This window comes from Ochotona curzoniae, unplaced genomic scaffold, assembly GCF_017591425.1.
Source record: "Ochotona curzoniae isolate NIBS_2020 unplaced genomic scaffold, NIBS_Ocur_1.0 contig_1014, whole genome shotgun sequence".
NCBI classification, from domain to species: Eukaryota; Metazoa; Chordata; class Mammalia; order Lagomorpha; family Ochotonidae; genus Ochotona; species Ochotona curzoniae.
The window spans coordinates 32,737,438-32,750,994 of record NW_024464920.1 but is presented as its reverse complement, the minus strand read 5'-3'; the positions used below and the strand labels follow the sequence as shown (position 1 = coordinate 32,750,994).

Sequence of the window (13,557 nt, the reverse complement as noted above, 5' to 3'; positions counted from 1 at the left end):
TTCCTATCACATTGCTTTAAATACTCAATAAAATGTTGATGCCATTAAATGTTTGCTATGCTTTATGTGGGAATGGCCATAGAAAAAAAAGTCTGTACACGTTCAGTAGAGATGCACATTTTTTTTCAAATATTCTCAAGCCTTGATTGAGTCTGTGAATGTGGAACTTCATGGGTTGGAAAGACTGTCATATAGAAAGGATTGCTAGTATAGATCAATTTATTTTTAAACTTTTTGTTTAGGAGACAGAGGAGAGATGCCACCTGCTGGTTCACCCCCCGCCCCAAATGTCTGCCCAGACTGGATCAGAAGCAGAGCTGCCAAAACTCAAAGCAGCACTCCAATACGGGATGCTAGCATCGTGAGTGGTGGCTTTGATTTCATATCCTCAACAGTGCCACAGATCTAGTATCTGATCATGACTTTCATTTGCAAGAACAACCAAGCATTATCCAGAGCCAAATGAGATCATGAGGATGTGTGATTAAACTCAACGCAGCCGGTTGTTATTAAGAACTAACAGGATTAAGCAAAAGATGAAGTCAGAGCGTAACTATTATAGAGGCAACAATATAGAACTGAGAACAGATCCTGGACTCGGCCACTCACCAAGTATGAACTTTGGTTAAATATCTAACCCTTCTAGATGCGAGCTCCTGCCAATCACAGAATCAGAGATCCTGGAATTCAGGGAAGGTTCAGTTTTGGGTAACAAACAAGAGGAACTCTATGCAGAGAGGTTAACAGGGCCCAGACTACGTGCCAAGCTAAACTGGTCAGAAAATCCACAGTTTCATCCTACAAGCTCTCAGGCTATGAGACAATTTGAATGGTAATGCCAGACACAGCCAAGCAAACATTACAGCACAATTTCACGAGACCTCAAACAGAAAAATTTCTTAACATTCCATTCTGTTGCCGCTACTTGAAAATACTGCACATTTATGTGCTTTCAACTCATGGCAATAAAAAATAATTTTTTTTCCCATATTTTGAGGGGCCCAGAGTGGTAGCCTAATGGCTAAAGTCCTCACCTTGCATGTACCAAGGATTTCATATGGGCACCAGTTCGTATCTTGGCTGTTCCACTTCCCATCCATCTCCCTGCTTGTGGCCTGGGAAAGCAGTCAAGGATGACCCAAAGCCTTGGGACCTTCCACCCGCTTGGGAGACCCGGAAGCAGCTCCTGGCTTCAGACTGGCTCAGTTCTGGCCATTGCGGCCACTTGGGGAGTGAACCAGCAGATGGAAGATCTCTCCTTCTCTCTGTAAATCTGACTTTCCAACATAAATGAATATAGCAACAGCGGACACTTCTAACACTTCCATGCCATGTCAGGGTGCTTAGATTCAAGTCCCATCTGGCAGTTCCAGCTTCCTGCTAAAGAACCACGGGAGACAGACATGCCCGCTCTGCCATCCAGCTGGGAGAGCCCAGAGTTCCTGCCTTCTGGCTCCGGTCTGCCACTGGCGAGTGCCCCCCTTTCCAATTTAAAAAATAACTACAGTAACAAAAAGATGAAAAGATGCCAATAAGATGCCTTTACAACTGTCTCATACTTTCATTGTGGTAAGGCACATAGAACATGCAGTTTGCCGTTTTAACCATTTTCAACATACAACTGAGCGGCCTTAACGGCCTTCACATTACTGCGCATTGTGTACCACCATGTCTCTTCACTCATCCATCAACAGCCTCCTTCTAATGGACACTGAACGAAGAACACACATTTCACGCCTTCGCAGGACCTTCACACACCTGTGCAGGTGCTGTTTCTTTCAAAGACTTCCCAGACACGCAGGACTCGGCCGTGAAGGTAGAAAAGTGAAATGGTGACGCGGTAGAGCTCACAGAAATTCGCACTCAGTTCCAATACGCGAAGCAGCTCGGAAGACCGACCATTTTCTTATTCCCTATCGCAGACCCAAAGCCAGGCTGTGTGCCTGGATAGGCCTGGGACGGGGCGGGGCCTGGGAGCTAGAGGGGCAAGGGATGGGGCGGGACTTAGGACAGGATGGGGCGGGGCCTGGGAGCTGAGCAGTAGGGGTGGGGCCTGGGACCTGGGTGGGGCGGGGCCTAGGCTGTCTGGGCGGGGCCTGGGGCGGAACCTAGGGGCCTGGGATGGGGCGGGACCTAGGGCGGGGTGGGGGCGGGGCCTGGGACAGATTGGGCGGGGCCAAGGTCGGGTGGGGGTGGGACCTGAGCGGGCTGGGCGGGGGGCTGGGCGGGACTACGTCGGTGCGGGGGCGGGGCCGTAGCGGGCTGGGCGGGGCCTGGGCGGGCGGTGGAGCCGCGGGCGGAGAAGGTTCTGGTTCCTTCCTCGGCTCGGCCGAGTCCCCTTCAGGACGGCGCCGCTGGGCGCAGCCAGTCTTCCCGTCCGGCTCCGCGGCGGCGCCGGCGGCCGCGGCGTGACTGGGATGCGGCTGACGCGGAAGCGGCTCTGCTCGTTTCTCGTCGCGCTCTATTGCCTCTTCTCGTTGTACGCCGCCTACCAAGTGTTCTTCCGGAGCCGCGGCCGGCCGCCAGCTGCGTTCTCGCGCGGGCTCCGGAGAGGGGCGGCCGCGGCGCCGGAGAGGCGCGGCCGAGGTAGGAGCGGAGCGCCGGGGCCTGGAGGCCCAGTGGGCCTGGGGTCGGAGCCCTCCTCCGGCCTCGATGGTCCGCCCGGGCCCGGTGTAGGAGGGCGCTGCTCATCCGGGGGCCACAGTCGCGCACAGTGTAAAAGCGCGTGTTAGATGGCCTTTAAGGCACCCTCCTGTTCTGCATGAAAACGGGAGCCTCTATTTATTCAGAGGAAAGACTCAACAGGAATTAAGCAGCTGTTCAAATTCTGTGGCTTGCCCTCTTTGAATACTTGAAGTTAGGATGAAATGCGGCTAATTGAAATACGTGGGATTTACAACTGCAGTGTTATTCCTTTTTAAAACAGAACAGTCTTCCTTGGAAGGTAAAGAATGGAACCCTTGGGAAGTAGATGAAAGGAATGAGCAACGACTCAGACTTAAAGCTAGACTTCAAGTACTAAGTAAATCCACGAGAAAACCAGACCTCAGTGTGCAAATCTGGGGGAAAGCCGCCATTGGTAAGTCATAGGTAGTGACAGAGACTTGTAAAATGCACTTTGATTCATTTAAAAGAGAAATTTTCCATCTGCTGGTCCACTCCCCAGACAGCCGCAGTGCCCAGCACCTGCAAGGCGGAAGCCAGGAGCCTCATCTAAGTGTCCCCCCGGCAGGTGCAGGGGCCCAAACACTGGGGCCTCAGCAGGGGGCTGCAGCCGAAGTGGAGCAGCCAGGACTCGGGCCGGCGGCTGTGGAGCGGGCATTGCAGGAAGGAATTTTGCTTACTATACCACCAGGATGGGCCCATTAATGCAGCAAATCATAATTGGAACATAATTCAGATATCCTGCACCTTTCGCTCTCCTTTTCATTAAACAGCATCAGAACAAATAACCTACATTCCATTGTTTGGTCTTCAGCATTTCCCAGCTTTGTAGTAACAAATAATAGATAGTATGACAAATGCATGAGAATGTGGCATGTCAGCTGAATTTTCATGGGCCTGTGTATTTAGTAGGGCTTGATATACAGATGTAAGCTGTGGCCCTTGCTTTAATGACCTAATAAGTTCGGGACACACTGAACAGAATTAACAGGTTCTTCGCAGCTCTTGCTCTCCCAGAGCCTTTACCAGGCCAGTGTTCGTTGTTAAGTGTCCAAAAAGGGGACAGAGCGTGCTGTTGACCAGACTTGATTAACCACAGAAAATGGTAGCTCTCAAGTAGCATCAGTTTAGTTTGCCTAACTGGAAAGCGGCCCGCTGAGATGGGAGAGCCAGCAGGAAGTGAGCAGGGGAGAGGGGAAGCGGCTCTCTTGGACCTTCCGCCTGCCTTGGAGCTGTGTACAGTAGTGGATGTGGAAGTGCCAGGTGGGAGCGGAGCGAGCCACATTGTGCTGGTGTGGTAGTGTCCTACAAACTCACTCAGGCTTCCATGCAGACTGTGCGTCCCCGGAGAGTACTTTGTGCCCGGTACAGTAGCCTATTGGCTAAAGTCCTGGCATGCCGGGATCCCACATGGGTGCCAGTTTGTGTCTCGGCTGCTTCACTTCCCATCCAGCTCCCTGCTTGTGGCCTGGGAAAGCAGTTGAGGACGGCCCAAACCCTTGGGAACTTGTACCACATCAGAGTTCAGGAAGAAGCTCCTGGCTTTGGATGAGCTCAGCTCCAGCCATTGCAGCCACTTGGGGAGTGTGCCAGCAGATGGAGAATCTCTATCTTTGTCTCATATTCTCTCTGTAAATCCGCCTTTCAAATAAAAATTGAAAATAAATATTTTTAAAGGACCTGTGTGTGTCACATGTATTGGTTCCATTCGAACATAGAATTTCCTGTATCTGATATAACAGATCACTACTAATTTAATGATTCAGAGTAGACAATTTGTTATCTGAGATTTCTGAATATACAAGTCTGAAATCGTAAGATTCACATTTCGCTTCCCTCTTGGGAGCCTCGTGTGATTCTATAGGGCCTGCCCAGGTAACCCATGATGCCACTTGGAGACGCACTGCGTTTATCGCAAAAGGCAGGGGTGTGTGTTTCCAGTGAGAAGGTGGTAATAGCCCCTTGGCATACTGAATGCGCATGTGCGTACTGAGCCCCACTGGTTTTGTCTGGAGCAAAGTGATAAATCTCATCGTTTGTTAGAATACAAAAGCAGTCCTGATCGTGTGGACGTTTCCTTTGTGATAAAATGCATTTCATTTCAGAATAAGGTGAGTCAGAAAGATCCGGATTAAATACAGCTCTCTCAAATCTAGAGTGGGGGAGGTTGGAATCTAGCCCACCCACGTCTTACACTGACAGCCTCTGAGCTCTCGTGCATTAGCTGCGATAGTAATGAGCTTTAGCTTGGTACCACTGCCAGCCAGCAGACCACAGGGGATAACTTATGATTTCATAGTCCGAGGACAAAAAAAAAAACAGGAACTGAACGTTTATCACCAAAGTTTATGAGACCGTAATGTGTTGTGCTTTTGTTGCCGGTGGCAGGTTCCTATCTGTGGGAGCACATCTTTGAAGGCTTGCTTCAGCCCGCTGAGGTGACCTCTCAGTGGAGAGAAGGAAGGTCGGTCGTAGGAAACACAGAATTCAGGTACTGATTGTATCCCGTTCATCTTTGATGTGTTGCTATGCAATATTTTATGTAAGAGCAATATATAAAATGTTTCTGTTTTATGTATTTCATGAGATAAGTCTGATGAGTATATGGTTATAGTTAGAGCTTATTTGAACATCTTATGAAATCAAATGCTGCAAAATACTGCTTGAATAATGTCTGTTCATTTTTATCTGATTATATGGAAACGTTCATGTTCTACGTATTTTAATGTTTGTTGACAAGAATTTTCACTTTCTATACCTTGGGAGCATTTTAATTTTTATCATGTAAGAGTTATAATCAGTTTATGTCCTTTTTTTTAAGAGTTATTTATTTTTACTTCAAGGGCAGATTCTGTAGACAAAGACAGATGAAGAGGAGAGAGAGAGAGTGAATCTTCCATCCTCTGGTTCATTCCCCAAGTGGCCGCAGTGACTGGAGCTGAGCTGGTCAGAAACCAGGAACCAGGAGTTTTCTCCCAGTCTGCCACATTGGATGCAGGGTCCTAAGAACTTGAGTCATCCTCCACTGCTTGCTTAGGCCGTAAGGAGGGAACTAGATCAGAAGTGGAGCAGCCAGGACACGCACTGACGCCCATAAAGGATGCCACCACTTCAGGCAGAGGACTCGCCTCTGTGAGATCATGCCGGCCCCTTTATCTTCAGAGTTTTTGAGCTCCCCTCTTGTAGTTCTTAAAATAATGTTTTGTAGGTTATTGTGAACTGTAGTTACCACCACTTTGTGGTGAAATAGAGCTTATTACTCCCAGATCCCTGTTTTGATACCCATTTTCATCTTCCCTGTATTCCCCCACTTCCAAGCCCTCAAGTAGTTACTACTATAAGTTCAGATTGCTTTTTCCTAACCTTCACATGTGGAAGAGAAGATGTAATACATTTGTCTTTCTGTGTCTGGCTTATTTCACTTACTCTGGTGTCTTCCAGTTTCATCCATTTTGCTACACACGACAGGATTGTGTTGTTTCATTTATGGCTGAATAGTAGTTCATTATTTTCATACAGCAGATTTTCTCCATTCATCCATTAACGGGTGCTCAAGTACATTTTTTTTTTTTAATTTTTAATTCATTTGAAAGGCAAAATTGCAGAGAAAAAGGTCTTCTGTACATGTGTTTACCAACTCTCCCCTCCCCTCCCAAATTGCCAAATCAGCCAGGGCTGGGCCAAGCCAAATCTAGGAGCCATGAGCTTCATCTGAGTCTTCCACATCTCCCACATCGAAGGCAGGGGCCCAGTCACTTGAGTCTTTTGCCACTGTTTTCACAGGCTCCTTAGCAGGGGCCTGGATCAGAAATGGAGCAACTGGGACATGAACTGGCACAGACATGGGGTACCGATGTTGCAGGTTAGAACTTAAGCCCAGTATGTCACAATGCCAGCTCCTTAAGTTGATTTCATATTCTGGCTATATTGTGAATGGATTTCAATAAACATGGAAATACAAGAATCTCTTTTGTAAGTTAATTTTATTGTGGATATATACCCAAAAGTGGGATATCTGGATAATACAGTGGATCTATTTTTTGTTTTTTGAGCTGCTTACATACTTTTCCTCACAGCGACTGTACTAATATACGTTTCCACCAGCATTGTGTGAGTTCCCCTTCTTGCGTTTGGTTGTTTCTGGAGGATGAGAGGATTGTGGTTGGTGGTTTTTGGTTTGTTTGTTTAATAACAGCCATTGGAACTGGAATGAGTTAATACTGTGGTCTTTGTTTACATTTCCCTGATGACTAAAGAGCATTTCCGAATATACCTGTTGGCCTTTTTATTTTTCCTTCTGACAAATATCTAAACAGACAATTTTCCTTATTATTAAATTGGATTATTTTTTTTTCTGTTGAGTTTTAAGTGTTGTATATTATGAATTCCAATTCTTTGTCAAATTAACAGTTTGCAAATATTTTCTCCTGTTCTGCAGGTTTTCCCTTTGGTGTACAAAAACATGATAGGTCAATATAATTCCATTTGTGTATTTTTGCTTTTGGTTCTATGCTTTTGTGGTCTTGTCCCAAAAACTTCACTGTGCTGGCTTAAAATACATACACACCACCACCACCACCACCACCACCACCCACATCTCAATAGGCCTGTGCCCGTAAGCACTAGCATCCCATATGGACGACAGCTTGTATCCAGCTGCTTTCGATCAAGCTCCCTGCTTACTGCCTGGGAAAGCTGTGGAGGATGGCTCAAAGTCTTTGGATCCTGCACCCATGTGGGAGACACAGAAGCTACTCCTGGCTCTTGGCTTTGGATCAGCCATTGTGGCCACTAGGAGAGTGAACCAGTGGATGGAAGATCTTGTTTTCTGTCTCTCCTCTTTGTAAATATGCCTTTCTAAAAATAAACAAATAAATCCTTAAAATGTGCTTATTTGTTTTCATCTACTTGAAAAGCAGAACAGTAGATATTTTTCATCTACAAGTTCACTACCTGAATTCTTGCAACAGCCAGAATGAAGCCAGGCTGAAAACAGGAGCTTGGCTGGCAGAGACCAAAACACTTCCTACACTGCCTCCCAGGATGTGCTAGCAGGAATCTGCATCCAAAGCAGTGTAGCCAGGACTGCAGCTGACACACCAATAGAGGTGTGAGCCTCACAGGCAGAAGCCTAACACACTCAGAGCCCAACTCTGTTTTGTAGTATTTACCCTGCATTTTCTTTGGGTGATTTCATAGTTTCTGGTTTTACAGTTTTGTCCACTTTTAGTTGACATTTGTATAGGGTGAGAGATAGAGATGTCAAACTACAGTCTTCCTCATATAGATATATAGGTTTCTCAGCACCATTTACTAAAGAAACTATTACCCAGTGTATATTTTTAGTGGTTGTGAAGAATCAGAACTCTGCATATGTGGGTTTGTTCCTGGGGTCTCTCTGTGTTGTGCGAGTTCCATGCTGTTTGGTTTACTGTAGCTCTACAATGCATGTGGAAACCAAGTTTTCTGTTCAGTGTTTTCATCTTTGTTACTTTTAATCAACATTACTTAGGCTCTTTGGGCCTTTCTGTTTCTGAATGAAACAGATTTGGCGGGGCGGGGGGGGGGTTGGGGATTTTTTTGTTTGTTTGTGTGCTGAGTGTCCTTGATATTATGATAGGATCATTCCCCATTGATTCATTCTCTGTCAAATAATTATTAAAATCTCCTCATGCCAGTTATCATGCTCCCTGGAAAGGGACATTAGTGTCTCTTATTAAGCACACAGACTAAGAGCTAAATGTGTTAATGGATTTGTGCACAAGGATATCTTTAAAAGTTCATTTAGGGCCTGGCACGGTAGCCTAGTGAGTAAAGCCCTCACCTTGCACACATTGGGATTCCATATGGGTGCCAGTTCTTATCCCGGCTGCTCCACTTCCCTTCCAGCTCCCTGCTTGTGGCCTGAGAAAGCAGTAGAGGACGGCCTAAGGCCTTGGGACCCCGCACCCACATGGGAGACCCAGAGGAAGCTCCTGACTCCTGGCCTCAAACCAGCCCAACTCCAGCCATTATGGCCATGTGGGGGGTGAACCAGAGGATGGAAGATCTCTCTCCGTATGTCTCCTTCTTTCTATAAATCTCTCTTATTAAAATTTTTAAAAATCTTAAAAATGTTTTTGAAACATAACTCTCATGAATTAAAATATCATTTAAAAAAAGTCTGCCATGTCTCCATCAATCTGTCTGCAGCTGAAGCCATGTGTCATCATTCAGACTTGTTTGGTGGAGTTTGTATTACGGAAATTTCAGTTCTAGAAATAATATTGTATTAAGTATCATTGTAGATTTTGTTATAAAGTGATTTTAGAACACCTGACACCAAATACCCTCGTTCTGTTTTATATGTCTCTTTTCTGTTTCCATAGCTTCATCACTGGGCCGGCAGTAGCCCCAGGGTACTTCTCCGTTGACGTGAGTAACGTGGTACTTGTTTTAAATGGAAGAGAGAAAGCCAAGGTCTTCTATGCCACCCAGTGGTTACTTTATGCACAAAATTTAGTGCAAACAAAAAAACTCGAGCATCTTGTGGTGGTTTTGCTCGGCAATGAACATTGTGAAAATGACTGGATCAGCCAGTTCCTCAAGAGAAATGGAGGCCCTGTGGACCTGCTCTTTCTCATCTACGACAGCCCCTGGATTAATAACGTGGATGTGTTTCAGTGGCCTTTAGGGGTGGCAACGTAAGTACCACGTGAGATCACAAATTTCCATTTCTAAGTCTGGTAGGTTGTGTTTTAAATTGCAGAGTATTTTAGTTCTTGCATCGTGGAGGGCAGTTACAGTCTTCCCTAGAGACAGAAATAAGGGGTGCTTTCCTTTGGTGACAATAATGTTTTTAGAGTGATTTTTTTTTTTTATAAGAGCAAATGAGCAAATTTTGTTTTAAAACTCTAGGACGTAGGAGAGATCTTCAAGCAGAGAATACCAGGTTTTCTTTAAAACAGTGATAGACTTGACCTAATTGAAACTAAAAACAAGAACAACAACAAAACTTGCATCATGAGTGCACTGTCCCCTAGTGTTTAGGACTGACTGAATTTGCACAGATCCATTCTGTGATTGGAGGGGTCAGCTAAGTGACACCTAGGATTCCTCAACATGTAGCCTTTCTGTAGCCACAAAATAGATTTAGGACCCTCTGTAAAAACTTGTCCCCAAAGCAGAGCCTCCATTTGTAAATTGTTTCAAAACATTTTCCTTTTTTCACAGAAACATTACAGAACCTAACTGGAAGCCAGTATGTCTCTTAAGGATCTAGCTCTGCTAGAGCTGGTTTTGTCCTCCAAGAGCGACTTGGCCATTTTGGGGCAGTTTTGATCACCACAACTGGAAGGAGGAGCTTGTCACAGCAGACATGTAGTGGGCTGGGACATTGCTAAATATCTTGTATGAACAAATTCCACGGAAAGAAATTACCTGCCCAAAAATGGCAGTTAGATATTAAGGCGATGAAATCTTATTCTTGACTGCTGCAGACCGTTACACCTCATGTGAAGGTGACTGTTCAGGCATATAGTTTGATTCCTTCATGTCCAAATGTCCATAAGAATGGGTCGGTTGCAACAGGTTCCTAGTGTGACATACAGATTGGGTGCTTGTTTTAATACCTGAAGAGGTTCTTGGAATTAACTGTTCAGAACTCTTTGCTATGGCAGTGTATGTTCTGTGATCTTTATTTTTAATTGACGCATAATAAACATTAGGCCCAGAATCTCTGAGCCCTTTGAAGAGATCCCAGTGTGTAACTTTTTCAAGTCGTAGAGCTCAGGGACTTTTTCAGAGTTAGAGTAGAACATTGCAATTTGAAGTTCAGAAATCAAGCATAAATTCTGTCCTCCATATCTAAGAGGTTGCATTATGGGAATTTTTAACTCAGATATGCTTAATTTTTATAGATACCGGAATTTTCCTTTAGTGAGGACAAGTTGGTCAATGGTGTACGAAGGGCGGCGTTACCTGTGTAATTTCTTAGGAACCGTTTATGAAAATTCATCTCGACAGGCACTAATGGACATTTTGAAGCAAGATAAGAACAATGCAAGTTGTTTGATTTCAACGAGAGAACAGTAAGTACTGTGTTCACTTGAATCGTCCATTTTATTCTCCAGTCTGAAAGTTGCTTTATGTGGAAGCATAGAAAGTTTCCAGGGAAACAGAGTTAATTGCATGTGTGCGATCCTTCCCCAGAAAATGCATTAGTAATTGAGGCTGTAAAGAGACTGCTGGGCTGTATATGTTTAAAAGGAGGAGACTCCTGTGACTGTAATTGATCTAGAAGTGAAACATTAGTAATTGTCATTGGCAAATATCATGTTAGGGTTTTTCTCAATGGTCTTTATTATACTTGGCACACCCTCCTAAGGACAGGTAGGACAGTGTATTCCCCAGATGTAACATAGAACCACTCCTCACAGGGTGAACTGGGATCAGTGGTGAGTAGGTGGATGGATGAATGGACAGTGCACTAACAGACTTACTAGGATTAAGTTCTTTCCATTTCTACATAGTAATCATGAAACAGATGTTCATGGAGTGATGGAAGTAATTTTGGAAACGTTTATCTTGGTTTTGAATAAGCTAGTGGCATTTAGTAAATATTTATTTGACTGCAGAGTGACAGGGAGGGAGAGGAAGAGAGAGCATCTTTCATCTACTGGTTCATTCCCTGAATGCCTCCAAAATGCAGAATCCAGCAAGGCCAAAGCCAGGAGCCCAGAACTCCGTCTAGGTCTCCCGTTAGGTACTCTGCCCTGTTCTGCCCCCTGAGACGTGCAGAGCTGTGCCTCCAACTCCCAGCTCCCCAGAGGCCACTGCGATGAAACCTTTGCAGATTCCAGCATTTAAGCCTTCAGCCCTGCTCCAGCCTGCACCCCCTGGAAACTGCCCACCTACTTCTGCTTTATTTTTCACCGTACATCTAATACCTTCTAGATAACTTACTAATAATTAGTTATTACTTGGTTACTTTCCACTCTCCATCACTTACAATAGAATTTAAATCCCATGAGGGCAAAATAGGAAAGGGGGGACTTGGAACTCTCAAAATACATGTTGAAACATTGTTAGGTTTTCAGCAATGTTATGACCACAAGTTCTCCAAATGTGTAGCTATCAATTGTTTTATCAATTGTTTTATTGAGCTATTATTTTAAGTCTCTTTTATGCCTGTCATTTCTATAACCATTACCATTGCCATATAGTAAAACTGACATTAAAGTTTAAAATCTGGGCTGGTGTTGCTACACAACAGGTTAAGCAGCCCTCATGCCAGGTCCCTATCAGAGCATTTGTACCAGTCTTGGCCTCTCCCACTTCAGTCCAGCTCCCTGATAACGTGCCTGAGACAACAGCAGAGGATGGCCAGGTGTTTGGATTCCTGCAGCCATATGCGCGTCCCAGGTGTAGACTCTGGTTCCTGGTTTTGGCCTAGCCCAATTCACATTGTCATGACCATTTGCAGAGTGAACCGACAGATAGAAGACCTCTTTCTTTCTCTTATTTTTTTTTTTAAGGCTTGCTTATTTTTAGGCCTTGCACAGTGGCTCAATTGGCTAATCATCCGCCTCCAAGTGCCTGGATTCCATATGGGCATCCCATCCTGGCTTCATAGGTTCAGCAACAACCCTTGTGGCCACTTGGGGAATGAACCAGTTTCTCTTTCTCTTCTCTCCATTAGTCTGCCTTTCCAATAAAAATAAAAAATATTAGAGAGGACAGGAGCTTTTTTCAGGTCTGCAATGTGGGTACAGGGCCGCAGGCATTGGACCATCCTCCATGGCTTTCCCAGGCCTTAAGCAAGGAGCTGAATGGGAAGTGGAGCAGCTGGAACATGAGCTGGTGCCTGTATGGGATCCCAGTGCTTGGAGATGGAGGCTTAGCTAGTTGAACCAATACATCAGCCCTGGAACATATCTTTTTCTCTGCCTCTGCTTCTCTCTGTCACTGTGCCTTTCAAACAAACAAACAAAAAAAAAGTTTTTTTTTTAAGTTAAAACCTTTTCCTTCACAAAAGATAGCGTAATAAAGTGAGAGCTATAGTTGTCTTTCTGATTTTATAGGTGGTTGCCTCAAGAAACATTTGCAAGTCTTAAGCGATACCAAGAGGCCTTACTTCAGAGTGACCTCACGTTGTGCCCGGCAGGCGTGAACACAGAATGTTACAGGATATATGAGGCCTGCTCCTACGGCTCCGTCCCTGTGGTAGAAGATGTGATGACGGCCGGCAGCTGTGGGAACACTTCTGCTCAGCACGGGGCACCTCTGCAGCTGCTCAAGTCCATGGGTGCTCCCTTCATCTTTGTTAAGAACTGGAAGGAACTTCCTGCTATCTTAGAAAAAGAGAAACATCTACTTTTATATGAAAAGATTAAAAGAAGAAAAAAGTTACTGCAGTGGTATCAGAACTTCAAAACAGAGCTCAGAACGAAATTTACTAATATTTTAGAAAGTTCGTTTTTAAGGAATAAATAAAGGTTAACTTAATTATCTTTTTGAGCTATGATGTGATTTCTTAAAGTCATCTCTAGTACTAGACACGTGTATGTATCTTTGTTATGCTCTTTCAGGCGCCCTTATAAGCCATAGCGTATGTATCTATCCTTGACCAAGTGCGCTCTGTGTATGTGTTACCAAAACAGAAGGCAACATGTCACTGAGATTCATTTCTGAAAGCAGACACGGCTCAACGTGCATCAGCTCCTGCCATGTATGCACACCTGCTCTGTAGAACTCTAGTCTCCAGTGGCCAGCGTAGGTAGGCAGTGCGGGTCGGGAGGATGTTGGGCAAAGAATAAGAAACCTCACTAATAAGAATTAGTTCCAGTGCAACGATTCTTGAAGAGTTCATAGCCCTCACTGAGTTTTTGGTGATTTGTTTCCTTCAAGTGTATG

General features: G+C 44.9%; 1 protein-coding gene across 2 annotated transcripts; it reads left to right on the top strand.

The window, feature by feature from the left end:
• Positions 1 to 2,361: 2,361 nt before the first annotated feature.
• RXYLT1 (ribitol xylosyltransferase 1) lies at positions 2,362 to 13,149 on the top strand. Of its 2 annotated transcripts, none has more exons than XM_040990107.1 (6): positions 2,362 to 2,586; positions 2,927 to 3,079; positions 5,053 to 5,155; positions 9,033 to 9,347; positions 10,563 to 10,733; positions 12,726 to 13,149. In XM_040990107.1, exons 1-6 carry the CDS (start codon positions 2,418 to 2,420, stop codon positions 13,135 to 13,137), a joined length of 1,323 nt encoding a protein of 440 aa, XP_040846041.1. In that variant the 5' UTR covers positions 2,362 to 2,417; the 3' UTR covers positions 13,138 to 13,149. The 2 variants fall into 2 exon arrangements, with proteins under 2 accessions (XP_040846041.1, XP_040846049.1); XM_040990115.1 differs by having other exon boundaries at positions 2,362 to 2,592.
• Positions 13,150 to 13,557: the final 408 nt, after the last annotated feature.

Excerpts from the sequence above, each read along its gene's own strand:
- RXYLT1 (XM_040990115.1), top strand. The coding sequence starts at position 2,418 with ATGCGGCTGACGCGGAAGCGGCTCTGCTCGTTTCTCGTCGCGCTCTAT. Across the intron at positions 2,593-2,926 it reads GAGGCGCGGCCGAGGTAGGA|AACAGTCTTCCTTGGAAGGT; the intron begins GCGGAGCGCCGG and ends TTTTTAAAACAG. Across the intron at positions 5,156-9,032 it reads GTAGGAAACACAGAATTCAG|CTTCATCACTGGGCCGGCAG; the intron begins GTACTGATTGTA and ends CTGTTTCCATAG.